Source organism: Tigriopus californicus, chromosome 2, assembly GCF_007210705.1.
Source record: "Tigriopus californicus strain San Diego chromosome 2, Tcal_SD_v2.1, whole genome shotgun sequence".
NCBI lineage: Eukaryota > Metazoa > Arthropoda > Copepoda > Harpacticoida > Harpacticidae > Tigriopus > Tigriopus californicus.
In genome coordinates this window covers 2,344,896-2,372,495 of record NC_081441.1, presented here as the reverse complement: position 1 = coordinate 2,372,495, position 27,600 = coordinate 2,344,896, and the positions used below count along the sequence as shown (strand labels likewise).

Here is a 27,600-nt window from a genome sequence, read left to right as displayed (position 1 = left end):
TAGTGTAAAAAGACTTGATGATACCCATGTAAGGTCAAGACTCCTTTTATACCAAACAAAACAAAGCCCTGAGTAATTTAAGGAACTTTGGATTTTAGTGATAAGATATTTCCTTGTTAATTATTCGCATGCAGCTTGAATCCTAATTGTCTAGCCCATTGATCCAAATATCAGAAAGTTATTTTAAAGGCATCTAACCTTGCCTAATCCCTGCCTATAAGGATCCCAGTAGACCAGGTTTTACAGTTTGTCCTTGCCTAGACTGTTGCCCTGTACTAATACAAAGGTAGGCGTCTTCATGAGTTCAGCGCACGATTAAATTTGAAGCTGCCACCCAAAAACCCAAAACGAGCAGAAATCTAGGAAATGCAAACATTGAACTACGTGAATCTTTTTTTCTTGTTTAGAAACTTGAATTCGAGACCTGTCTCGGCGAGTCCGACAAAAAGTTAAAAAATCAGAGGAGTAGTACGAGTCTGACTTTTGCCCGACTCCCAAGACATTGAATTATTTTTTTTCCTTTTTCTTTGACCCAAGGGTATGAATTACGATTCAAAGCCCATTCAGGTCAATGAAGTAGAGGAGCTAGGTTCATAAATATGTTTTCATAGTTTTACAATTACAAAATAGGTGGGTGTAATGACAATCTTCATCCATTACCCACAAACAGGGGGTTAAGTCATATTGCTTCAAAGCCAAATATCTTGCAAGGAAATATAATTAGTTTTAAAATTTTCAGAAAACGATTCAGGGTGTTTGAATTGAAATAAAATCCTTTATAGTAATTAACCGTTACAGGTACAACTTTGCGTTAAGATGAGTGATTTAGATAAGTGACTATTGTCAATAAGTTGTTTTGGGATAGAATCGAAGGTAAAGTACTCATGGCCTCACTCCTGTAATTCAGGGTATGAGCCGGAGCCATTTTATTCACTAATGTACTTGTTCTTTGTTGCATCTTCTATGATTAATGAATATTTATTCCCCAAATAGCCATGAAACAAATTGGAAACTCAGAGCCCTGGAGCACTCAAATTGCAGGACTAAGATGGTATACAACTTTGCTGTTGTGAACTTGGAGATGGCACGCTTATTGTGGCCTGTTTACTTATCAAATATTTTGAATCAATGGTTGGAATTATATTGTTCTGCTTTAGATTTTGTACTAATTGGTGGGTCAAAAAGGCACTGAAAAATAAGGATCATGCCTAATTTTGATGTTCTACTGACGAATTTCGAATCGGGATGTCAGCTAATGAAATTAAAGCATCCTGCTGGGGCTCCTAGCTTGAGCGAAAAAGGGGATCAGAATCAAAGACCAAAGATCAGGAATGAGTTTTCTTTTACAAGCACCGGTTTTCAGCGGCGTAAAGTTCCTTCGCTGGCACGCAGAGGAAACCAAACGCCATCATTAGAAATCATATTTCAGGGCGTTGTGTTCATGAGTGGCCGGAACTTAAGTTTCCAACCCCTTCTGAAGAAAATAGACATTCTCTCACGCCAGATTTGGCGAGGAAATAGATTCCTTGAAAACTGGTTCTTGCAAAAGAAAACTGTTTCAATAGCGGCGGTGTTAGTTGCATGCATTTTATTCAAGTTCGGATCGCAAACAGTTGATCAGTAATCAACACTTTAAACGTGTTCGCCATGTCCTCATGCCCCATCTTGTGAAGAGAAACTCGGGCTAGCCCTCAGTCTTCTCCTCAAACTCGAAGGCATGAAATAGCAAACCCATTTAAGGCGTCTTTAAGCCTCACTTTTATAAACTCCACGCAAAGTATGCCCCCGCAATTGAATAAATAGCTATTCGAATACGCCTAGTTTTAAGAGTTTTCTAGGAGTTATCGATTTTGCTTTTGTGGCCTTTTTCACTCGCTATTGATGCAATAACCGAGGTCCTTCCGGCTAAAAAGCTAACCTTTCAGTTTGAGTCACGTCAGTAGACACATGCAGGATGCATCAGAGGGAGATGAATGGGGCCGGCCAGAACTTGCATCCTGCAAATTTTGCAAACAAACCTCACAAATCACAGAAATTTCACAGAAATTTCTATCACAAACATTTGTTTGACATGAAAGTACAAGATAGGTTATAGATATATTAACAAACACCTGCATACATATTCCATCCATCCATTTTGAACGACTCTGTCTCTCTTATTATGGCAAGTTTTGGAGATACACTATATTATAGGTTGGGACGCACTTTGTTTGAACAACATGCTTCTCCTTTGAAAGTCAGACACATCTTAACATGTTTCCATGGGGTATCAGTAAATGTTTAGGAGATGGATGATTACTGTGAAAAGAGTTGGCCTGCTATTAATCTCAAGAAACTTGAAAACAGTGTAATCTTATCTCTAACATGTAATGGAACATAATCTTAGTAACAAAATTGTTGCGTAATAGTTTCATTGCGGCATTATCAATATGCTGTTGTAGAACTCTGATATCTTTTTTCATGCAATATTAAAGATATATGTATGAGATAAACTGGCTGGTTGGTCTGAGAGGCAGCTTAAACAATGCAAGAGTCTTCTCCCAAGGTGTGTTTTGTCTGTTAAAAAGTCAAATGGCAACTCTCTCACTTGTCCTTCCATCTGATGATAGGTGTCCCACGTGTGGGATATTCCCACTTTGTCGTCACAGCCAACATTGATTATTGCCTTGCTCTCAGGAATGATTGCAAGTTTGTCCGTCTAAGCTGTCAGAGCAGCAACTCAAGGAGTAATCTAAATATTGCAAAGAAGCTTGAATGGGCTAGTCTGGGATCAAAACAGGATTCGCAATTTGGAGTCGGAGAGCAGAGGCTCTATCAATACGCCACCACAGCTAGCCTCTTCTCCCCAGGTATAGGTTCAAACTATTGTGCTTAGAATTATGATGGCAGAAGCTTTTTCATGGGCTATTCCTTGATTTGGAAGGTTAAAAAAGCCTTTACAGCCCTTCTGAAGGAGTCAGTGCCAATGTTTTGACAAGTTTATTTGCAAATTTCTTTTGCAAATCCAGGTGATTTCAATGCAAGTTTGCTGTGAATGAAAACCATATTGATATGCAAATTTTGACCGGCCCTAGAGATAAAGATGCCCTGACGTTTGACGGAAAGTGGGTAATTGAAACCTACGCAACCTCAGAAACTGTTTTCGCCCTTCAAAAAAAACCGTCACTGAGGTCAAGAAAATATTTCATCATCTTATGGTTTTGAACACAAAAGGGGCAAAGAAAGTTATTATGTTCCGAGTAATTTCTTTAAATTTGGTAGAATCATCCTAGAATTACTTCCTTCTAAAGACGAAAACACGGGCAAATACTTTTGAGCATCGTTGCCCTTAAACTCAGCTAGTATCAGAGGAAAATTTTTTTAACCCTTGCTCTCCACAGGGAACCAGAGCTTAAATCTGACGTCTTAGACCACTTGGTCAACTTGAAAGGTAAGAAAAATGTAATCTTACCCTACTATAAAAAAAATTGCGATTTAAAAGTGTGCTTTCACGTTACTGAATTATGGACTCTAATACTGAAAATTAACAACCCTATTTCGAGTCAATGCATCATATTCTTATACAGTGAGACTAAAATAGGTCGCTTTAAATACGTACTTGAAATTCCAACTCAATCGAAATACTGGAAGAAGAATCTTTTAAGTGCGCAACATGATATGACACGGCATGAATGACTTAGCCCTCTAAATGTAATTGATTGAGAGAATAGGGCTGGTTCCTTCCCTTTGAATAGTGTCAATCAGTAAGCTTCCACAGAGCAAATTTTTTGATCCATGTGTTCGATTCAAATGCAAATTAAGATGACAATTGTAGCAACCTGTGGCCAGTCTCATTAGAAATTAAATGCAGTGAGTTTGTTGGTGGTGCCATGTAGCGCAATCGTAGACAAGAAAATTACCGGTGAGGATGAAATTGTCCTCCACTTCTATATCAATTAGAAATGGCTAGAACTACGGCACTAGGCTTTTACGAACCCAAGAGAGGTAAAATCATCGTTGAAGGTTAATGTATTTATTGCGAGAAGCATGTCTCATTGGAAATATATCAGTGGTACATGAATGTCAATTCAATTGTGTTCGCACATGACGATTTGGGGCCAAATGAGAATAACTGGTATATTTCTTTATGTAAACGTGAAATGGTATTAGAGCCATCCCTCAGAGCAGGATGATTGACGAGTGCAAGAAAAAAATTACGTGTGCTTGTGGCGGAGAATCAATCGCTTCTTTGGAGTTAGCAATCTTAACTTTACATTTGAAGGCAAGCAATATTATAGAAAAGTATAGTGTACAAGTGCGACAAGGTGAGTGAAACCACCATCATCTAGGTACTCTGTTTTTTTTTTGTTTTGGTTCAGGGTTTCACGGCTTTTCTAGCCGCTGCAAGACATATAATAATCCTCTGTACTATTAGAATATCAAAATGAGGGACTATGATTTGTGTAATTGTTACTAATTACACTTTATTCGATGGTAGACCAAATATTGCATGACCGCAATGACTGATCGACTGACTGGTTCAGCTCTTGAATGTTTGGTCGATCGGGAAATGTGGTCCAAAACTTGTCCCAGTTCTTCCCCAGTAGTACTAAAATCAAAGTTTATATTTCGTCATTTTGTTTTCTTGTTCTTCATTGTTCGAACTAGCCTGGATTCTCGCGGGCTTACCTACGAACAAGCGATCCTTACTTTAAATTCTCAATACGTGAGAAAGACCCAAAAACTCTTCAATCAATCAAGAAGTCACTGTTCAGAAATATTCCCTTCAAGGATTTATTTTCGTCAAGATTCCGTTAGCGAAGATTTGTAAAACATCCTGGAGAAGATGTGGTACATCAGTCTCCGTTCAAGTTCCCGGATCCAGCCCAGTCGCTGCTTTGAATCTCTATTTGGCTCTTGAGGCCGACCGTCATCGGGGTCTGTATCACATTTATTCACACTTTCGTCCATGGTTTCGTAGCCATATTTCACATCACTGAGGTCGACACTGTCGAGGTTGTCATGAAAGAAAAAATCGGCCCTCTCGTTCTCCTCTATGGCCAAGAGTTCCTCTGGGTGCTGATGGCTAGGTCCAGGATCGTCAATCACAGCCAATCCACCCCAATCATCGTTCATGGGCAAAGGTGGCCGTTGGTCCCGAGCCTTATCTTCTGCGTGCAGGGTTGGATACAGGTCCAGGATACTCGTATCAGATGTGAGACTATAGTGGGAAAATGTGTTACCCGACAAGTCTTGTTTGTACTGTAATCGAAGAGAAAGACAAGCCCCCATGTCGAAAGAAATCTGGAAAAGGCACAATTTATTGAAATTCAAATACATGGTTAACCGGTCGTAGCAAGTCTAAATGAGTCTTACCTGTGGTCTTATCCTCAAAGTAGGGAGGCCTGATTCCGAGAAGCTTTGAAGTTACTTTTGAACTCTCAAACTGTCAGTTAGTCCGTCTATCTCTTACGCCTGAATATCTCTGCTCGTGTTTTAACAATGAAGCCAAATACCAGAAGCTCCCGAGGAATTACGTTTTAGACCTCTATACACCAGCCCAACACATACTTCAGCAGAGAGCGTTTTTTCACGTTCAAGGAGCATGCGGGTTAATCGACAAGAACTGTAAGTAAAGGAAAGTCCTGGAAACAAGCGACAAGGAACGATGTCCGAGAGGAGGAAAATAATACGGATTCGCTCGTCACAGAAATGTTTTTTACCTTGGAGCTCGCCTCGGTTTAAGCCAAACATTTGAATTATCACAATGTACCCTATTAAATAGTTAATTTGATATTTTAGATTCGAATCTTCCTATAGTGTTACTCCGACCCGTCTCATCTAGAGTATGCGGCACTACTCCGCTTTTCATGCATTTTTTTTTTTGCTCATCCGCATTTTTTCGCATTGCTCATTTGGAATCGACTTGAATTGCTTGATAAGATTTAGTTTATTTGGTAATCGTTGTGGATATAGGTGGCCAATCATTAAATTACCGCTGCTGAGTAAAATACCTGGAATCATACTGTTTGCATAGATAATTATCAAATCCTTAAAGAGGAAATCAAACACCTGTTTTAGAAATGGCTATTTCTACTCCCCCGTCACCAATTGAGTCATGGACCCAAGAGCAGCATTTGAGCAGCCATAGCGCTGGGCTTACTTAGCACAGATCAAGTTCAGAATTCCTGTTCCGATAATGCTCGAGGACACATGGCGTAAGAGTGGCTTTCTTTTATACTTTCCAGCAAGAATGCAATCAAGATTGCAATTTCTTCGAGCACTTATGAATTTCTCTCCCATTTGTTAGACGGGAAAGGGCGGACAGTTGGCGCCCAGAAGAAAGCATGATTCGCTCTCACGGGTATACTCGACATGTTTTGGGCATTTGTTGTTCCGTTGAGTTCCTTCACTTCAAAGGAACAGATCCGAGGCGCCACTCGGCAAGGAATGTTCATCGACATTCATGATCAACAAGCGTTGAACAAATGATAGAGTGAACTGTTCCTGTCTACTTTCAATGAGGAATGTGAGCATATTGTTGAAAGACCTTTTCATTCGAATGAGAAGGAAGTTCTCGTGCTTGCATGAAATTCATAACTTTAAGTTGTTACTATGATGTTTCCCACATCGAAAGAATAAAGCCCATTGCGTCTTCTGATCTTCTGATCGTAGAATCAAATCGTATGTTGCTTCGTAGCGTTATAGCAGTTGTTGATAATTTGCTAACTCACATTTGGACCGGACAATCCTACGACAAAAATATAATTACCCATTTACCTTTTTGTACGAAGAGTAGTTGGTTATGATAGTCTTGCTGCTACGATATTTGGTTCATCTTCAATGGTAATTTTAGGACGTTCCCTAACTTAACTAGACCTTATGAAAGTAATGGGTTCGACCACAGGCTCTACTGTATGTTTCTGGTGGCCCGACGATCACTTTTGACACACTCCGTTTAGTGATTGAGGGAGTGTCTGATCCCTTGCCTTACCATTAAGAAATGGTTCACCCAATCAAATGAATGTTTTTACTAATGTTGAGAATATCATTTCAGTGATCTCACTCAATAAACTCCAACGTTTCCAGTATTTTTCATTTATTTCATGGCATCTATGATCTGTCTCTCCTAGTAGGTAATGCATGGTGGGAAGGTCCATCCGTCAATGAATTTGATTTGACGCTTTTTTGTAAGCATGCTAGAACATTATAAGGGATGATTTCAATCGTTTTCATGACCATGTCTGTACAATGACAGCTAGCTGGCATTACATAACAACATGGTCCAGACTGTGAAGCCGCGTTTCGTTATTGCCTCGGCTTCTCTGAGGGAGTTATTTCATTGAGAGATTGAAGAGGCTTGCTGTGGAATGACAACAAGATCGATGACACTTCTATATTTCTTTTCGGACTTCCTTACCGCTTACTGCAACCCAACTACAAAAATAAATCTGATCCATCAACGAATTAGATTGAGCGAATGTGTCTAGTAGTTGAATGTGAGGGGCTAGGGTTGATCAATAACTTTGATCAAGAACTTGTCCAAGTCCGACTTAAAAGATGTAACTAAACCAACACAATTAGTATTTGATACAACAGTCCAATCATTCCCATTGGCCTCTTGGGATGCATTTGATTTGGCATTACTCTCATTCAGTACTGAGCATTGTCCGTCCATCTTTGCAATGCAACACCGTGTACGGCAGGATTCCTAGACCATCATTCATCATCACATTTGTTTCAGATAGACTGGTCCATGTCTGTGACTGGTTGTAATATGAGTAGGAATTTGCCATCCTAGACACCAGTGCTGGCGCGAGTCCTTCATTGTTTTTTTTTTGACGTTTTGCCGGACTCGAGTCTTTCACTAGAGTCAGTTCTAGCACAAAGACTCGTCTTGCGTTGATCCTGCCCTTTTTAAAAAAATCGAGTCCGGCCAATAATCCAAAATCGAGCAAAATTCTCAGGTCCGGACTCGCCCCAGCACTACTAGACACCATGAATTTCAATACATCGAACTTATCAAATAAATTGTTTACTTCGCAGCCGAAAAGGAATGTTCCTGTTGTGATGAATTTGAGCACTTTGTCGGACAAAATTTTGATTACGTACTTCATTGTTCTGACCAGCTTGAATTCTCGAAGGCTTGAAGGTGTTCTCTAAAGCACCTTTGGCCTCTACGTTCCCTCCCATTGACCCTAAAACGTGGTTGTTTCGTCCTACGTTTTCTTTTTGATAGCCCTTTTCATTGAGCGGAGGTTACACTCTCTGCTTTGTCTAGGTGCAGACCAACAAACGTAGAAATGAGAGAATATGAGAGATGCAAGATTATATCCAGGGATGATGAAATGAACAATTTATTGCTCAAAGGTTGTGGCACAATGAAAAAGTCCCCAACTCTTTTGGGAAACGTTTCAAATCATCTATGTGTAAAATTTCGAACAGTTATGACGTGTAAATAAGACTTAAAATCGAAGTTGTATACTGCAAGAGTAATAGCATGCCAATACTTGGTAAGTATCATTTCCTATGAAATAGTTCTAGGAGAAGCACAGCCTCACAGCTTTTTACTAAATTTACCTTAAGCTTTTTAACTCATTTAATGGAAAAAAATGATGTTGGAATCTCGCTGGAATGCTACAAGTATACAATAAATAGCTCACTGTTTATCCATATCTGGATGTCAAAAGTGTTTGTAACTTTACCCTTGTAGGATTTAAAAGGTCTCCCAGAATAGTTGGTGGTGCATTTATGGTGTTAGAATGAATCAGCAATAAGTTTTTCAGCGAAAAATGCTAGGTTAAAGTCAGGCGTATTTTTGTGCAATTTACGTTTATTTGTCCGCAACAAGAGAAATCAGAGGAGAATGAAAAGGACTATTGAGTCACAGTTGAAGGAATGCGAACTTAATGACAAATACAAGGGTACTCGAGTCCAAGGCCTCCACGAAAATCGTATTAGAACATCGTACACTGTACATCATGGGTTTAAAGAGATTGACGCTTTCCTTCGAAACGTTCAAAGCTCAAGGTTGCCAACCTCATCACGTGGATGAAATAAAGGACCAACTTTATTCAACATTACATTGTGTCAATTGACGCATTTCAGACATCGAACTAGTCCTTGTCTGATTTTCAAAATGAACGCGTTGTACATAATCTTTTACGATATTCAGAAATGAATGTAACTGACGGTCTGGAACCTGATTGGCCTTTGGGGAATTTGTTTCCCGAATTCCAATTTCTTTAATTTTCCAAGGGCCAAACATTAATGACCAGAAAAGAGTTAGATACAAATCACCATAAAACCTTAGCTGGACTCTTGGATGATCAGCTTACCCCTCTCGTCTCACCTGTGAGACGACTGCCACAATGGTTGAAAAGGCTTTTTGAAAGTTGTCAAAAATATCCAAACAAATCCTGTTAGCTTTTAGGCATATGACCTTTTAGTCTTAGCTTGGATTCAATAAATAAATTAGATCAAAATTTATCACCATAATTTTACGCCGTAGAAAACTGGAAAAGATGAATTCAAGTATTTTTCTCAAAACTTGATCAAACTTTTTGACCACTGTGATGAGACAGGTGAGACGAGAGGAGACGAGACACGACTGTATGGAAGAATCCAGCTCTTGGTTATAAAACAGGTGCCCATTTGCGACAGTGACATGGTATTGCTCGTGTTCGGTCCTTCCCAAAAAGATTTTGATTGTTATAATGTAATTGAATGGCTGAGAACCTTTCGAAAACCAAGAAGTATCTAGTCCTCGAAATGTAGTTGGTGATTTTAAATTGGAACTTAATGGTTGCACTTTTCAGCAGATTGGGCCCAAAAATGTTGAGAGGTCCCTCAAATACCTGGGGCTAAACGTACGTAGACAGTCAGTTGCATTGGAAGGGTCATACATGTCTAGTCAGCAGCACAGTCAGGAGAGTCATATTTACATAGCCACAAGGCACGCATTCCATCAAGCCTGCGAATTCTTTACAACAATGGCAACCGAAACCTATCACAATACTTTGGTGTTAGAGAGGAAGCCGCCTTCAAAAGGCCATAATAGATTCATTGTTTTCTCAAAAGCATAACAGAATGTCTTCTAAGATTGAGATCATTTGTCTATGCCAATGAACCACCTTTCAAAACGGTTTATCTTATGAACTGTACCTGATCTTAACTAGACAAACAATGGATGGTCGCTCTTGCAAACAGTCCTTTAATTGATCAAAATCGACTCAACTCAATAAGGGCCCTTAGTTGCAACGTCAGACAGCCCAAACAAAACGGGAAGAGGCACGGTAGATCGCTAAATAAACTACTCGTGACATGTCATGAAAGGGATTTCTTCTCCGGACATTATGTGACCCAGGTCACTAATTAAACATAAGATTTTGAAAGAATTTGCAAAAAAAACGGCACAAATGTATTATGATTCAATAATGAGGAATCGGCCAAATTGGCCCTCTTTTTGGCAGAGGCTTACTCACACAGCGCCCTCTGAAGTGCAGAACGTAAACCATATTTCATGTAGCGTTAGGGGGACTATGCTCAGAATTGATTAATTGAATCATACCGCCCGCCAAGAGTAAGCATTGCGAGAAAAACGGGCAGACCAATTTTTAGAGAGCTGTTGGGGTGACAGCTGAAAGAAGGTTGATAAAGTACGGTTTCTGATTGTAGAGGCGCAACCTTCAATCTCCTGAAGTAACTAACACCGTTCAATAGGTTAAATCCCATGCAGTAGAAAACCCACAACGAACCCGTTATCACTCCTCTTTGCTTTCTTTTCAATGAATATGCCTCATTCACTGCCTCCATTTGACTCATGGCCAATGCTGAGAGGTAAATTCCAATACTATTGTATATAGACGTCACAACGCTCAAACTTCGGCGGTTAATCAACTTATGCGGGAGTCTTTGGCAAATTAGATCATAATCCATTGCATAGAGGCATCAAATTCTAACAAGATTTTGCTTGAGGAGCAATCTTTTATTTCAGAAACTGTCAAGATCGAAACTCATGCATTCTCGGCGAACTGTGATTCTCACAATTATTCACAATTGAAAAGAAAAGATGAACCTTGCTACAAGCGATGTAATCAGAAACTACGTTTTCTTCTTCTGACATGCCAAGTTAAAAAATACGAAAATACAACAAAATATTATCTGTCTGGAATTGCTAAAAAATGTTGACACTCGCTAGAGAGGGTGTACTAGCATGAAGTCCAATAACCTGACAAAAATGTCTTAGAACTGGAGGTGGCCTATTATTGTACAAACACCCTATATCTACGTTTGTACCTATGGTGTAAAGTATTTATTGATGAGTGAACTTACACTTTTTGCCACTTCGTGCCTTGCTTCTTTTAATCAATATTGAGGATTTGACTTGTTGTCTTCGAGCTCTTTTGAATGAGACTTCATATGGCTCCATATTTAGAGATTTGGGGACGATGTTCCCAAAGACAAATACCATTCGATAGGAATCCCATTGAGGCTTAATGCGTGGTATGAGTTAGCAATGAGGTTTCTGATTCTTGAGAGTACTGATTTTTTTTGCTGGTAGATTTGCAACAATTGAAACGTTCGGTTACGTGAGGAATGCCACATATGAGGTCCTTGCATGTTTTTGAAATATTGCTTTGTGCTACCATATGGTTGATTGACGGTATTTCCGTCCTCTCTATTAGCATAGTTAACATTTGAGATTCGATCATTTAATTTTGTTCAACCATAACTCTCTTGAAACCTTTTTGTACTTGACCCGTTTGAACCGACGCATCGTCACATATACGTACAATAGATGTTCTCACCTTTTCGTAAATTGCTAATCCATGTCTCAGTAAAGAAAAGATAAGTCCATGCACAATTGGTATTAGCAATGACCGGGAAAGACAGGCACTGAAGCAGCCTAGCATGCTAATTCTCTGATTGATGATAGGAATGGTCGAAATGCATTTTCCCTACAAAGATCCCCTGATAATAGAATCCTTAAGACTTTGACAACACAATTGATTGCGGTAATCTTACAACTCCTAAGAGATAGCAAAGAACGGGAGATTGAAAGTTACCCGAGCGCACGTGAACGATCCAAAACTGGTTCTTCGAAAGTCTTACCACCAAGCGGCTGGTTGACTGTATTGGTCAACCTAGATCACGGTTGCCATGTATTACCTAGAAATAAAAACAACGGTTGGTCTCGGTGGTAAGTCGCAGACTCTCTTTTTATTCATAGCTAAACATGGCTTTATATACAGAGAAGAGCATTGCGCTTACGGCGCCTGTTCCAAGTCTGTCGCAACATGTTGGAGCATAGAGTCCCTCTTTGGGATCAGGGTGTGGTTCTCTCATGACGATGCTTTAGTTCGTATACATGACATTAAGATCAAATTGGACAGGCCTGTGCTTCCAAATTCCCCGCAAAAGTCGGACTCGTAAGTTTCCTTTGATTCTTGAGTTTTGGCCGGACTCGCGTCTTTTACTACAGTCCCAACACTAGCTCTAAGTGCCGTTTTCTACTACGGAGGATTTTGCCTCGACAGCAAGGAAACCAAGGATGCATTTAGACTAAGTACGGATTTACACTAGGATGGAAAACCAAGATTGAATCCGGTTTGAGGATGGGTTGGGGTCTCTTGTTTTCATAAAGGGCGCCTGTAATCGATAATAATTTCAATTTTCCGTATGTCCTTTTTCTCAATCTGGTTGATGAAAGGGAGGGACAGGACTTAAAGGAGAAGCAAATGAGAATTATCGACCCTGCAGAGGCACAAAGTGGGTGGGAAAGCACAAAATCTCCCCAGCAATTTGGCTTCTACTATCGGATGTGTCTGGAGCACTGAATACATGGTATCTGGACGGAATTAGCATTTTCGATCTAAATTAATATTTTGCATCTTTTTTTTCAAACGAGGCTGGTCTTAAATCGATACAACTACTTGTTTCAAGTTAAAAAGAAAATTTTGTCATCAATTCATCTAGGATTAGTTTTAAGGATGCCCAAGGTCGGAAATACCCAGTATATATCTCGCAACCATTTTCAAACGTACCGCCATATTTGAAACTCTTGTCAAGTAATTTTGCTAAGCAGAAACAATTTGTGTGCATGCATGCTTTAGTACGTATGTATATTTTCGAAACTGTATATACTACTGACGAGAGGTTTTGGTAATGCCACTTGGATGATGACTAAAGAAGAGTTTGTAACTTTGATTTATTTTTATTATGCTTGTCTTAGACCCAACAGCACAAATGAATAGTTTGAGGGATCATGAAGCTTGTTGTAGAGGGGATGGAAAGGTCTGAAGGATGACCATTATGAGAGCATACTAGTAGTACAAAGTTTAAAGAGATGTCGAGGAAGGTACAGGAGATAGTGGGAAGTATGCAGAGCCTTTGACACGAACGAATGACGAAAATAAAGAGGTTCATAATATCATAATATGAATCGTTATCAACAACGGCCTTTTAACCAACACAACCTACTAATATCAAAACGCATGTTCTAAAGACGTCAGACTCGTCATTGCAGGTTGCAAGGGTGTGAATGCATTTCCAAGGTTGCTTACATTGTTTACAGTCAAAGCACCATCCAAAGTTAGCCCTTCTTTCAATGGCTTTGAGAGGGTCAAGCAACCTATTACAAAGCCTCTCAACATTCCAAATGAGAGAGACTGCTGACATAAATTTCGGAGCTCCCTTTGATAAACACGACAAGGTAAATCGTCGGGCCAGCATGTGAATCCTCCCGGTTTTCAGATCGAACTACAAGATGGTAGCATGTTACCGCAAATTCTTTTGCACCGAGCTTGAGGCAAATTGAGATTAATCTATTGGCCAGGTAATTAGCTGTTCGACCCCAAGTAATTGCCTTTGCTCATTCTTGGCTACTTAGGTCTGGAAGAGTCTTCGAGATATGATCAGTAGAATTAATTGTGGATGAATTTTGGACACCAAAAAACAGTCTGGCCGTATAATGCATACATGTCTGAGATGTGGACTTGCACGTACTAGTATGCATACGTTAATGCGCTGGATTTTATGTCGTGCAAATGTTGTCTCAACACTTCTGGCTTGTCCTTCGAGTAGCTAGCGTATGGCAGGAAATAGTACTCAACATTTTTGAGCCACTTTGAATTATAAACAAAACTTTATTGCGAGACAAGCAGTTCATTGGAAATATAAGTATAGTTTCTAATACAATTCATATAAAGGTTGAACACGTAAAAATCCGGACATCCGTAAAAATGGTGACTTTCTTAGCGTACGCAGTTTATTTTTAGAAACTTCAATAACGTATAACCATATAAAAGGGTAATTCTAATTAATGAAACTATCAAGCAGAGTTTTATCTATCTTAAAGGCCAGAGACCTTAATTTACTGCATTTATAATAATTTGAAATTGGCTCATGTCGAATTAGAATTATATCATATAATTATATAATAGTACTATTAAAATGAAAGATTATAATTCGTCTATCTATTACCTTTCAATCTTTACATGATGTTTGGTCTACCAACGAATTTGAGTTGGCAGACCGAGCTAGTCCTTGAATGTAGATGTAGGGTTGATCTGGAATGCTATCTAAAAATTTGTCCAAGTCTGAGTTGAAAGATGCTACCGGATCAACAAGGCCTACGTATTCACTACAAATATCAGAGGGAAGCAAATCAAACAATGAAGAAGCCCGAGAATAAAGAGATGCGGACTTCATTGTTCAAACACTACAATTGACCCTAAATCCTGGGTTGGGACAAAGCTCATGAATGCTTTTGAAGACGTACAGTATTAGATAGCTTTCGTACCGTCTCTGAACACTGTGCAGCCCCAACTTTTCTAGTCTCTCCCAATATGAGAGCTCTCTCAATCCTGTGATGTTCCGAGTGAAACATCTTTGGACTTGTTCGACCTTTTGCAAACCTGCTACCAATACATCCCGTTTCATTCTCCTAAATGACTTTGAACTTGGAATTTTAAAGTGGAAGGAGATCTGGCGGAGTCGTTAGCGCAGTTTCCTATACTGCCTTTCAGAATTACTCGTGGATGATGAGATGGTTAGGTTCACTGGGCGGGCGAGGGCCAATCCTCCGGGCCTACCACCCCAACTCCTAAAAAACCGGGTCAAAACACTGAATTACCTCCTTCCTACTGGAGGTGAGACATCTTTATTCTTTACCTTACTTTAAAATGACCCTTGAAATACGGTACATCAATGGAGTTTTAAAACGTCAAGAGGGAAGATGACAGAAAACGGACTGTATTATTGTATTTGAGAGCACTTGAAATCGCAGCCAATGTCAACACTAGTATAAAGGATAAGATATTCATAGAATAAGCTGATGAAGTGGCAGGGTGACCTTGTCGTAGTTGGATCTTACGGACGCACTGTTTCAAGTACAAGATTGCAGAGTCCATTGAAGGTTAAAGCCCACAATACCCCCTGGAACTCGGTTCAACTCATTGGTTTTCGCAGAATTAGGTGGGTCGCCTACAGATGTCTCGGTCACTTCATTCTCGTCCGTTTTGAATGTCATGCGGAAGGGTCGTTGTTGGGCTAAAAGAGGGAGCATGTTTTTTGATATTGGAGTTTGTTCAAGAAAAACATCAGATGTGCTTTTAAGAGTTCGATTAACGTTTGCACAGTGTTCAAAAAGCCCTATCAAGTTTTTAGAGAAATTCCTGAACACAACTCGACATTTTTGCAACTAAGTAAGTCATAAGGAACAACTTTGATTTTATTGCTTTATGGTATTCTACCCCACTTGAAATACTTTGATTCAGAACAAAAAGATCTATATTCGAGGGAATATGAACAACATAGCAACGAATGAAAAGTGGTTTGACCAGTAATTCATCGATCAGTGAAGATCATCACAATGCCTAAAAACATTATAAGATCTAAAACTTTCAAAAACCTATTGAATTAAAATTGGGAGCACACTTAGTACTTGATTATAGATTAAGATATCATCAATTACACCGCTTCTTAGTTAGATGGGATTTAATGTTCAAATTTTATCGTTTTCAGCCCCAGAATGCCTTGGTTATGTCTTTGATTAATTTTCCAAAGAATTAATGTCAATTTTTCAATGTTACAAAAATACTAGATTATTTTTTTCTCGAATAAGTTCAAATTGACACAAAGCGTTATACAAACATATTTAAAACCCACGCAAAATCAGATTTTTTGGAATCTATTTTAGAACCATCCAAAGGGCACTTTGCACAGTTGAGCAGTCACTAAAAATTTCACAAAAATTACTGAAGCCTTGAAGAACCAATTTTAACCAGTTTCAACAAAATCTTCAAGAACCGACCAAGTCTATAAGATTGTCTGTTGTATGTATTGTCTTCAGAATTCAAGTGAATGCGTAACTAAGTGTATTCATAATGATTGTAAAACGCATTTGCAAAGATTACACTTTGAGTATGTTTTAAGTGACACTATATGGCATTTTCAGCTGTTGTGAGACTATGAAACAAAAAAGAAAAATGATCTTTCATTTTTGTGATGTCGAAAATCGATATCAATTCTTTGGAAAATTGTATTGAAATATAGGCTAGGCATTTTGGGGCAAAAAAAGATAAAATTTGAACTCTAAATCCCATGTAACTAAGTAGCGGTGTAATAGATGATATCATAATCTATATTCAAGTACTAACTACGTGTGCTCCCAATTTTTATTCAAAAGGTGTTTGAAAGTGTTAGATCCTATAATGTTTTCAGGCATGTAAGGTTTTCATGTGGGATAGAATACCATAAAGCAATAAAGTCAAAGATGTTCCCTATGACTAACTGAGCTAGAAAATTTCCGAGATGTGTTTAGGAATTTCCGTCAAAACTTCAAAGGGTATTTTTATCACGGTTTTTAAGCATCTTATTTCTTGAAAACAAGCTCTCTCTTTCTTGGTATCTAGGATAACAAAGTGATACTGAAGGTCTAATTGAACTACTACTACTACTACTACTACTACTACTACTACTCTAAACTACATCTCAGAGATGATCTCCGTGCGTTAAAATACCCAAAAATGCACAATTTTTCGAGACTACTCGTTTTTTCAAAACCGTTGGGAACCCTTCAACAGAACATACCAGATCTTTTTAGCAGAATTCAAGCAGAGTTGAGAATGGTATAAATTAAATCAAGGGAATATTTCAGACGGTCCCGAAGCGGCAAAATATATTGATCATTCAATACCATGTATTGACTTCTTTTAGCTTACTCGGGATACCCTAACTGAGAGCGCGTAATTCTCTTTTTCACCTTACCATTGATCAGGTGAAAGATCTCACAACCAATTACAGTTGGTAGATCAACAGATAAGAAAAACAAAAACAGGATAATTTACTTTAATGTTTTCATTTTTGGGCTCTCTACACCTCAGGCTTCTTCGTCTTGGTACTTACAACAAACAGATCTCGATGATCTCCGGTCACCTCTGTCATTGGCAGTGCTGAAAAATCGTCCGCAGAGTCGATCGCTGAATCGACTCATGGATCCTATACTCCCAATGATAAACGTATCCTCCTCCACACCCGGCACATCAGTTTGAGCATCCGGAATCTGATGAAGATTGTTCAAAAAAACAAGAAATATTGGTGCATCTTGACCATGAAACAATAGTCTTTGGTCTGTCGAACTTGATTATGAATTTCCACGAGAGTCTGCTTGGGTAAAACTCATAGTGGGTTCCCACCCTAGTAAAAAAGTTTCTCACGAATGACTCGACCTAACCAGTTTAAAACTAACATGTTGAAGATTGGTTTTTTTGCAACTCCACACTAACCACACCTCACAATGATCTTTGCTCGAAACCTTTTTCCCAAAACCTTTCTCCAAAGGGAAACTTTTAGACGCTAGCCACACCCACAGAATGGGAGCCAGACTGATAACGAACGAAAAAAAGGGTTTTTTTTTGAAAACTGGTTTTCATGTGTAGATTCTTAACTCTATACACGCAAAGAAACTAACCGCCACTAACCGTTTGCTCAAATGCCAAGACATCTAGGTATGTTTGCTTTGTCAAAAAACAAAAGGAACAACTTTTGTGAAATACAAAAGGGAGATGGTTGTAGCGCAGTTGGTTAACGCGCGACCGAGCTTAGCTCGGGTTCATGGGTTCAAACCCAGGTCTCCCCCCCACCCCCCTGCTATTGTGGATTATATCGCCTCGAACGGCGGACCTCAAACGGCGGACTTCAAACCCAAAATGGGACATACCAAAATATATTGAAAAACTCTGTCAAATAATAATCCAATGAGATTGAAACTCGCAATAAAGATTTTAAAAAAAAATATGTTTAAAAGTAGGTCAGATAAGTGGGTTAAATCACTTAAAGCCCATTAAAATGCATCATTGTCAAAAACATAGTCAATCAGTATTAAACATACTCTTAGTTATGTATTGACGTAAAATTTCATAAACTTCTATCTAGCACGTGCTTAGTTATTACAACTTAAAGGTTGCGTTTTACGCCTTAAAAGATCGAAAAATGGCCTAATTATGTTTCCAGCTATTTCCAAGGAATATGATTGGTTTTTTCAATGTCACGACAAGAAATAATATTTCTCCATTTTCTTTAAGATTTCTTTAAAAGCAAAAGTTAGCAAAAAGTGTTGCTTAAAGCTTACAAAACACCAAAATTGCCTTTCATTTTAGTTAATTGTCAAAAGCTACACTATCCTATCATGTTCCTAAAATATTTGAACGATACTTGTGACAGTTTAATTTTCCAAAATGTCACTTTTGCAATAAATAATTTCTATGTACTAGCCATGTTTTTATTCAAAGTTAATATAATTTTGTCAAAATTCAAGATTAAGCTTGATTAAAGTTGCGATTCACATGCAATTGACAAGTATGGTATCACAATTGTGAAGTATTGACATTAGTTAAGTTTTAAATTATGTCACAAACTATATTTGGGGTTTTCTACCTGCTTCATAAAAGTGAATTATTTCCATTTATATTTACCCGTACAAAAAGCTTATTATATTTCTTGGCAATTGTTTTAAGATATAACCGGAGCAATTTGTAGTCAAATTTGATGAAAATGCAATCTTTGAAAACAAGATGTCTTATCGTTTGCTACATGGATTTGAATAAAATTTTAGTTGGAAACGCAATTAAGGTTACTCCCAACATCTATTGATTACGTTTTTAAAAATGTGGTCTCTTTGTAGGTGTAAAGTGGATTAATATTCTAATCTGAGCTAGAATCCAAGATGATCTTTTTGAAAAAAATGTTTCTTTTGTTTCAATAATAACAAAAATCATAATTAGAAGTCTTGGTATTTGCAAAAAACTTTATCAGTATTGTGAGTAACACTGTGGCCACTATTAGAAACTGTATCTTATGCCTGTCTGTTCTGAGATGTAAGAATTCAACGCATCAAATGTGGGTTTCTAATTGTCTAGAATCAAAACTCTACCTCAAAAATCTGATGTCACTCAAGAAAGCTGTACATTTAGTGGCCGTCTCTTGCTTTACGTGAAGTGTATTTTGGTTGGGATTTCAAAAAGCTTGCCTTTTAATGACTTGTTGTTTGCAGAGAAGCTCGGCAAGCCCTTTTCTCTTTAAACTTGTTAGCGTGAAAATGCAGACTCGTCCAAGGTACCTTGACCGTATGAACTTTGCTAATGCCTCTTTTTATAAACTTCAAGCAAGGGAAACAACTGTCATTGAATAAATAGCTATTAAAAGCTCCCACCTTCTGGTCGTTAGGATTCAGCTTTTCTATAAGACCATGTCGAGCCAAACAAAACTGGTTTGCTACAAGTTGATTTTGACCTTACCAAGAGGAAATCTCCTCGACATTTGCCATCCGTTTCTCCCCGACCTTTGTTTCCTCCAGCAGTAGTACTGAAATGGGACGTCATGTTTTTAGTAGGGTCGGCAACAACTATTATTCATTGAAAATACTATTACCTGACGCCAAATGATCCCTGAAATTGGCAAATTAGCAGCATATTAAAAAGATATGAATCAATGGGGCAATTTGTGCGTGTTCCTTTACCGTAATTGTGTCGGACCCGAGAATCACAGGGATCCAACAAATGCCACAAGTGTTCATCTCTTGTCTCCAGCACATATTCTGACATTGGTTAGAAAGATGCGTGGCTGGAAAGACGAAGGAATCAATGGAAAGGAAATCCAAACCAACACTTCCTTGGACAATTATCAACAGAAGACAAGTGCTTTTGACGTATGACATAGCTTGTTACTAGAGAGCAAGATGATTGATTACGAGCTATTGAATATTTCTTTTCCAAATTGAGGCTAAATATTTACTTTCTTCTCAGTGCCGCAAGTACAAAAATAAAAGCAAATGGAAAGGAATTGACTTAGGATTGAGAAGAAAAAAAGAGTTTCGTGTCAGGGTCTAATGTCAGTCATGTGCAATAGCTGGAAGAACAATTTGTAACCAATCTTACTTGACGGGTCCAATATCCCCGCATTTGTTGGAAAGTTGAAGCTGCAAATAAAGAAAAATCAAGTCAAAAAAGTCGCGAAAACACATATATTTTCGAGATAATCCATACCTGGCCACTGTGCCTGTGAGTCCGGTGAAATACTGTAGACAACCATCAGGTCCTATGAACAAATAATGGTATCATTAAAATGTAAGCGAAGAAACAACTATCATATTCGATCATTCTCACCTGCCTGTTCGTCGCCGCAAGCATATTGAGTGACTGATAAAAAAGGCAAGTCTCACAAAACACTGCAATATCTATCATATCCACAGTATATTAAGCAAAAATATATATTGTCATGTTACTCTCAGCAAAATTTCGTTTCGATTTGCTTCTTCTCATATGCCCTTAAACTACTAAGGACACGCACGCTTTGAATCCTTAAAAATGGACTCACTTAATAAAAAAATAAAGTGTGAGTGTGACATACGGACCTGATAATTTTCATCCCCCGAACAAGCAGCAACTCAGATTTTTTTTTTTATATTATCCCCAAATCAGTTCAATGCAGTGTTTTGTGAATCGGTAAGAGCTGCAAATGTCTTTCCTTTGATGTCCCAATTGCGTGTTCCGGCTCCTCTGAGCGAAAAGAGGGCGTCATTGCAATTTCCTGGCGATACATCCACAATCACTGAAAAACGACAAGTAGAGTTCAAAGTTTATCTGAATTCTTGCTCATAGAAAGTTGTTATTAGTTATTCTTTTTTATTTTGCTTTTACTATGTTGTCCAGTGTTGAATCCACAAATGACCGGCGGGGCAAAGTTTCTGGGCGAAGTGATGGAAAAGGTGTCTGTTGTGCAATCGCCGATGGCACCTCCTGAAAAGCAAAATAACTCGAAAGGCTAATAAAAAAGTGCATTTTCGTGACTTGGTAATAGCTTCACTTTTAAGTAAATTTCGTCGAATATGTATATCCGGTGAGATATACATACTGTTTAATCGAATGCTTGATGCCCTATTAAGTAATGGAAACAATGTCAGGTAATCGGGGTCAATTAGACATATCAATATATAATTTATATCTTACCATAACGATCGATCAGAATATGATCAGAATATACATAATATCGTTGGAACGTGAAAGTGTGATAGTGTTCGAAAATCTGGTAACCAGTTTTTGATAATAGTAATCAAATTTTAAACACATATTACCCACAATAACCTATAATCTTATGACAGCGACGTCCACCTTAACTCATAACACAAGAGGACTCACTTCAGTCAGACTGCTTGGAAATTAATCTCGGCATTAACGAAGCATTAACGAAGCCTCTTTTGAAAACATCAAACGTGATCCGTTACATTTCAGTGGACTAAATAGAGCGAATGCTCACGGCTCTTTTTCACTGAGCATCTCAGCAGCATTTGTGCAAAAAGTAACTCCCTTTGTTGAACGTCCGTCTCATTCTTGTGAATCCCTCGAATAAAGTATTAGTCCCAAAATTTCTAAAGGTTCTTTAGGACCTTGCTAATCACGGCATGAGTTCGAAGCAACTCCAGGGACAAGGCTCTCATACCAGCATTAGTAGCTCCAATGAGGGCTGTATTGGACACGGCACTGGCTGTGATGGGTCCATTGATCATAAAGGTCTGTAAGAGAGAAAATCAATGATTTTAGGTCACACCGGGATGTTTTATACAAAAACCCAGCGCTCGTTGAGATCACCGTGAAATCGAATCGAAGTCGACAGATGTCGTTGTTGGCGGGACAGATCGTGAATTTGCATGGATTGACGACGGTAGAGGTCGTTGATTGAACGAGGTAGGTGCAGTTTTCCGAACTCATGTCTCCACAACCCAAGGCAACTGAAGGGGAAAATATGGGATGAACGAAGGGTGGATATTTCACTCCTAATGTTGGACACTTACAAGCGCAACAAATCCCAAAGCCGTTAGCGCATGATCCCACAGAGGCTCCGCCTAAAACCAATAAAATATACGGTTCAATTGATCAATTTCAGCGTTACATATTACTTTATTGCAGGTTGTAATGCCAAAAATTGTACATGACATCGAACGCAATCTTCCTTGAACTTCGTTGGCTGGCTTTTATTTTGTAACTCAAGGAAATTGGATGAAAGCTTGAGTTTCACCGGTTCAGAATGTGAATGGAAATACTGTATAATCAGAGTTTCGTTGATTCTGGATCTTCCTTATTCATTGTATAACCATTGACTAACCTTGCCAGGGACGGTTGTGACGCTGAAACCCACACAACTCTACTCATACAGAATGGGCCTTCTTCCGGCCTTCTTCCAGACCCTACCCCTTTTGCTTAAGGAGCATGGACCAATCTGCTCTCGTGAGTAAGCAACTATCGAATCTCAACCATCGACAAATACCAACAATCGCCAGAGAGAGAGTCAGAGAGACCCGGATATTAAAAGATGCAACGAACGTTCTTTCTTGTAAACCTTGCATACTAATGATACATAAATATAATGCGTTTGTGTTGTTTTTGGCCAATTCTATCAAAATCTTATTTCTAATTAGTGCCTCGGGTCTCATAATGTCCGGAAAAGAAATTGCGTTCAAGGCAAGGCAAGAGCAGTTTATTTAGCAATCTACCGCGCCTCTTCCCGTTTTCTTTGGGCCGTGTGACGTTGCAAATAAGGGTCCTTATTGACGATTCGTTCAACAAAAAAACAGAGATTCCCCTTGGTAGTGATGACTAACCAACGGAGCCTACAGGATGGATGGTAGCCCCAAAATGTCTAGACTTTCAGACCCACAGGCTTGGGCCTAGGGCCTAGTAAGGCTTAGGAAGTCATAGTTGCAACGTCGTGAGGGTTAGATTAGGTCATAAAAAAAAGATATGATATTGAATCAAGACTTCGATAAAGGTTGCTATATTTTGGCCTAATACCACTACTCATTTCATAGGAACGTGCGCTTTTGGCAGTTATGGTCAATTCTTATTGAGTAAGATGCAAAACCCCATTTGAACCCATTTACACAAGAACGTGTAACAAAATGGGTGGAACATTTTGGATTCCCAATTATACCTTTTTTTCAAGAGCCTGCCAGTGAAAAGTTGACAATCTTTTTCCTAAAACTTATTAAGTTACTTGACTCAGTCCAAACTTTCCCAAATGTGACATAAATAATTGCCTAGCCTGCAAGGTCCACAGCCGTTATCTTTACTTAAACAAAGCTTCAAGGACAACTTTTTTGTCATACCACAATTATTATCCTATCTGAAGCGGAACGCCTACTTTATGTAAATGATATAGGTATCCTGGTGGATCAATTGAACTCTTTTTGGCGGAATAGGCCCATTCAGATTTGTTTTGTCTACCATCCGACCATAGGAAACAAAAGAATGTAGTTATCTATGCTCCCGACCAAAACCTCTGGCGGGGCTGTTAATCAGAGTCCAATGCACTCTTGTGTTGTCCCAAAAGAATATTTAAATAAAAATGAATACGTTAAAAAAACCGATTTCGTAGTGATATGTTGAAAATGCTGTCCCATACATATATAAGACACCTTATTTCGAGAAGATACTCTAAATTCTAAATTTACTTGCGTTAGATTGAACTCATAGGAAAGAGAGAACAATAGAAAATATGACTGTGTTCAGCTTACCTCGACTGGTGCATTCGTTAGCTGAAATAAAACAATATGTAAGAAAAGTGTACACCATTCAAAGCTATTTTTGATTCAGAAAATGCAATCGACTTCTCACAAGTGTAGCAGGTTCCATTTCGAGTTCCTCCGGTTGAGCAGGGACCGTTCTAAAATGAAACAGGTCCTGTTACCATACTTGACCATGGGATCATTAGTTCATTCCATTCCCACTGATAATTCATTCAGCTTAAAGATGTCTGTTGTAGAAGGCTTAGACTAAGCACTATTTCAACAATCACAAAGAACGTCAGGCAACTTATCTTGAAAATGACATTTCCTAACTAATCACATTCAATTCACCTTTCAATGATCATTAAAAAGATGACCGAAAGGTGCATATGAGGAATATGTACTTCTTACCCTCTTGATGAGATTCATTGTACCTGATAAGATGAAAATTCTTCAAAGAAACAATTTCGCAAAATGTGCTTCTTACCTGGAACTGAATGACTTGAAATAACGACAAGGCTAAAATTAAAAGCAATCAAATTAAAGTGGGCACACATGAATGATCGCTGAGTTTCATTGTCGCTTGCAAAAAATGCTGAAATGTTAATGAGGTTGCATATCGATACTTTTGGACCTGAGGCCTGTTTTAAAGCTTGCACCTCGGAGTCTAGGGTTTAGACCTTAATCGGTGGGAAAATACACTCGCCAAAATGCTGAGCGCATACTCATTCTGGATAGCGACCAAGTCTTAACTCAGAGGTACGAGTGTTTAAAAAACTTGCCACTAAACAAGTATTGTCCTTTCCATTGAGCGGAGGAAGCGCCCTCTGCTTCGTCTAGGTGTGGACAAACAAACGTAGAAACGAGGGATTACGCTCTAAGATGCCAGCCTTTATCAAGAGTTTATAGTAATAGCAATTGATTGCTCAAGTGCTGTGACACAATGAAAAAAAACCCAACTCTTTTGGGAGACGTTTCAAATCATCTATGGGTAAAATCAGGAACAGTTATGACATTTATATTTGAGGTTGTATACTGTGTGATTGATAACGCGCCAAAACTTTCGCAATCATCATTTCCAACAAAATAGTACTAGGAAAAGCACAAATTCACAAATTTTGGTGATCAATTTTTAAAAACATCATTTTTCTAACTTCAAAATCAGCTTTTTTATCACAATCTAATGGAAAAAACATGATGATGATGATGATGATGATGATGAAACGTCGCTGGTGTGCTTCAAGAATACATTTTAAGATTTCTGTTTGTCCCTGTTTTTTTTACGCTACAAGGAATGTAATCTCCATTACTATAAACCGCAAGGTTATCATTCGTCTATTTATTACTTTTTAACCTTTATATGATATTTGGTCTACCAACGAGTTCGAGTTGGCAGGCAGGGCTAGTCCTTGAATGTAGAGTTGATCTGGAATGCTATCTAAAAATTTGTTCAAGTCTTACTTGAAAGATGCTACCAGATATATAAGTCCTACATATTTCCTCCGAATTTTAGAGAGAAGCAAATTATACAATGAAGGAGCGAACTGGCCTGGATTCTCGAGGGCTTGAAGGTGCTCTCAAAACGCACGTTAAGCCTCGACGGTCACTAGAATTGACCCTAAATCCTGTGTTTGGACAAAGCTCATGGATGCTTTTGAAGACGGAACCGAATCAGACACCTTTCATACCCTCTCTGAACACTGTACAGTCCAATGTCACAAGTGTTTGTAATCACACCCTTCGAGGAATTGAAAGGTCTCTCAAAAGGGTTGGTGATGTATTTATGTTATTAGAATAGATCAGCAATAAGTTGTTCAGCGAAAAATAGATTGCTACAATCAGGCATCTTAGAGCGTATTCTTGCATTCCTCCGTTCGTTTTTCCGGAACGAGAGGAGTGAGAGGAGAATGAAAAGGGCTATTCTCACGTGTCACTTCCAACAAACTTTGATATAATCTTCACGAACGGCATGAATTAAATTTATATCGAAGCCCTTTTTTTCGTAGCAAAAACATGAATTTGAATGGGGACAATTCATTTTTTTCTTTCCAGAAGAGACTCATAATTTTGTGACGAAATATGCTTTGGATCGCTACCCTCATAAATTCACCTTATTCTCATTGGAGCACATTAATTGTCGACCACTTAAAAAAACGATCTATGAAATGATGTGTGAGTCATTTCACTGAATGATGTAAGCATGATGAAATGCAGTTTCATTATTTTGATATCGGAGGTTCATCTCATGCGGAACCCCCAAAATGTGTCGATAAACGAACATTTACTGAGGTTTCAAAAACTATCTATTCAGTGTTATCCATTGATTACTTATCTCTTATCAACAATTTTAAGTTATCTATGTTCTTATAGTTATCTAAATATGATAAAAAAAATTATTTACAGATACTTTTGTTAGCCACAGTATAGTTATGATAAATGAATATTTTTCATGAAATAGAAAAGTTTTAATAAATAAATCAGAAATTAACTTTAACTCTTCAATTTCGCAGTTTTGGAACTAAAGTCGTTTCTGTGTAAGAAATCACGGAGTATCCGAATCTTCGTTGGTCTTCAAAGAAAAGTTTAAAATAAAAAAGAAGAGTGCAGGTTGTTGGTTGCTATCAATATCACTGAAATAGGCAAAGTTCATTGGAGGTCGTCGTCACACCTGTGCTAATCATTGTTTCTATGGATTGCTCACCTTTCCCTTCACGTGATTCTGGAGAGGACGCATTGGTAATCGTAAGGGCCTTCGTTGAAATCGGTTCCCAAATGTTAAGACACAAAGTCGAGATCAGAAAGAATTTGGAGATTATTTCAATCATATTGTATCTCCGATCTGAAAAAAGACAAGTTATTGGGACCTTTTTTTTAGAGAGGAGAGGAGATATTTACCTTCAGGAGTTTCGAAATAGAATGATTCTCCTCGATGTCTAAAGACAGAGGCTGTAACAGCTTTGGGTAGTGATGATAAAGAATTTGCGGAGCCGGAGTCAAAATGTTTCATAATTGCAATGGAGCACCCGCAACAATTTGGCGGGCAAAAAGTCGGCGCGACAAAATTTCATACAAGGTCATATTTTGGGTTCACGGGCATCAGCGAAATGTCCATCAAGCTATTTGCTCGCCTCATCCCGTTGCTTGAATTCGCCTCAAATTTCGCCTAAAGATCCATGACACTACCTACTTACTTTTCATCTTTTAAGATCAAATATGATTATAACCCGACAAAACTTCGTCCTTCTCTCGTTCAGACACTTTGAATATGACCTGAAACGAGACAAGATGCATTGAGTCTGATGAACTTTTCGTCTGGTCAAAATGGGATGAAACATTGGGGCGAACTGCGATGGACGCAAGCCCCGCTGTTTCGCGCGAGGCCTTTTCGTTGGGTCTGAATTGATATGCACTCACCCTATCGAAACCTACAATTCCGGCCAATGCAATGATGTGGAAGACGGACGAAAAGAAACGTGATCAAGTGGCTTATTCCATGACTTTTTCCCATTACCATTCGATCATTCCAACCGCAAACAACCAACCATGTTTTGGATAAGAAA

At 38.6% G+C, this 27,600-nt stretch overlaps 3 protein-coding genes across 3 annotated transcripts in view; 1 reads left to right on the top strand and 2 right to left on the bottom strand.

The window, feature by feature from the left end:
• Positions 1 to 4,749: 4,749 nt before the first annotated feature.
• On the bottom strand, positions 4,750 to 5,564 carry LOC131892897 (uncharacterized). The gene is made up of 2 exons (XM_059242763.1): positions 5,356 to 5,564; positions 4,750 to 5,283 (listed from the first exon to the last, which is right to left on the bottom strand). Exon 2 carries the CDS (start codon positions 5,269 to 5,271, stop codon positions 4,783 to 4,785), a length of 489 nt encoding a protein of 162 aa, XP_059098746.1. The 5' UTR covers positions 5,272 to 5,283; positions 5,356 to 5,564; the 3' UTR covers positions 4,750 to 4,782.
• A 9,654-nt stretch (positions 5,565 to 15,218) lies between these two features.
• Positions 15,219 to 27,069, bottom strand: LOC131892742 (uncharacterized). The gene is made up of 18 exons (XM_059242575.1): positions 26,936 to 27,069; positions 26,742 to 26,879; positions 24,528 to 24,559; positions 24,150 to 24,198; positions 24,050 to 24,070; positions 22,331 to 22,381; positions 22,128 to 22,267; positions 21,979 to 22,051; positions 21,180 to 21,278; positions 21,009 to 21,090; positions 20,646 to 20,680; positions 20,526 to 20,577; positions 20,418 to 20,458; positions 20,000 to 20,103; positions 19,912 to 19,928; positions 19,779 to 19,845; positions 17,389 to 17,545; positions 15,219 to 15,531 (listed from the first exon to the last, which is right to left on the bottom strand). The coding sequence occupies exons 1-18, from the start codon at positions 27,045 to 27,047 to the stop codon at positions 15,368 to 15,370; spliced, it is 1,434 nt and encodes a 477-aa protein (XP_059098558.1). The 5' UTR covers positions 27,048 to 27,069; the 3' UTR covers positions 15,219 to 15,367.
• Positions 20,299 to 27,600, top strand: part of LOC131892744 (all trans-polyprenyl-diphosphate synthase PDSS1-like) — an 81,554-nt gene continuing 74,252 nt past the window's right edge. The window contains exon 1 of the mRNA XM_059242578.1: positions 20,299 to 20,310. The gene's annotated coding sequence lies outside the window, so the exon portion shown is untranslated. The remainder of the gene's footprint in view (positions 20,311 to 27,600) is intronic.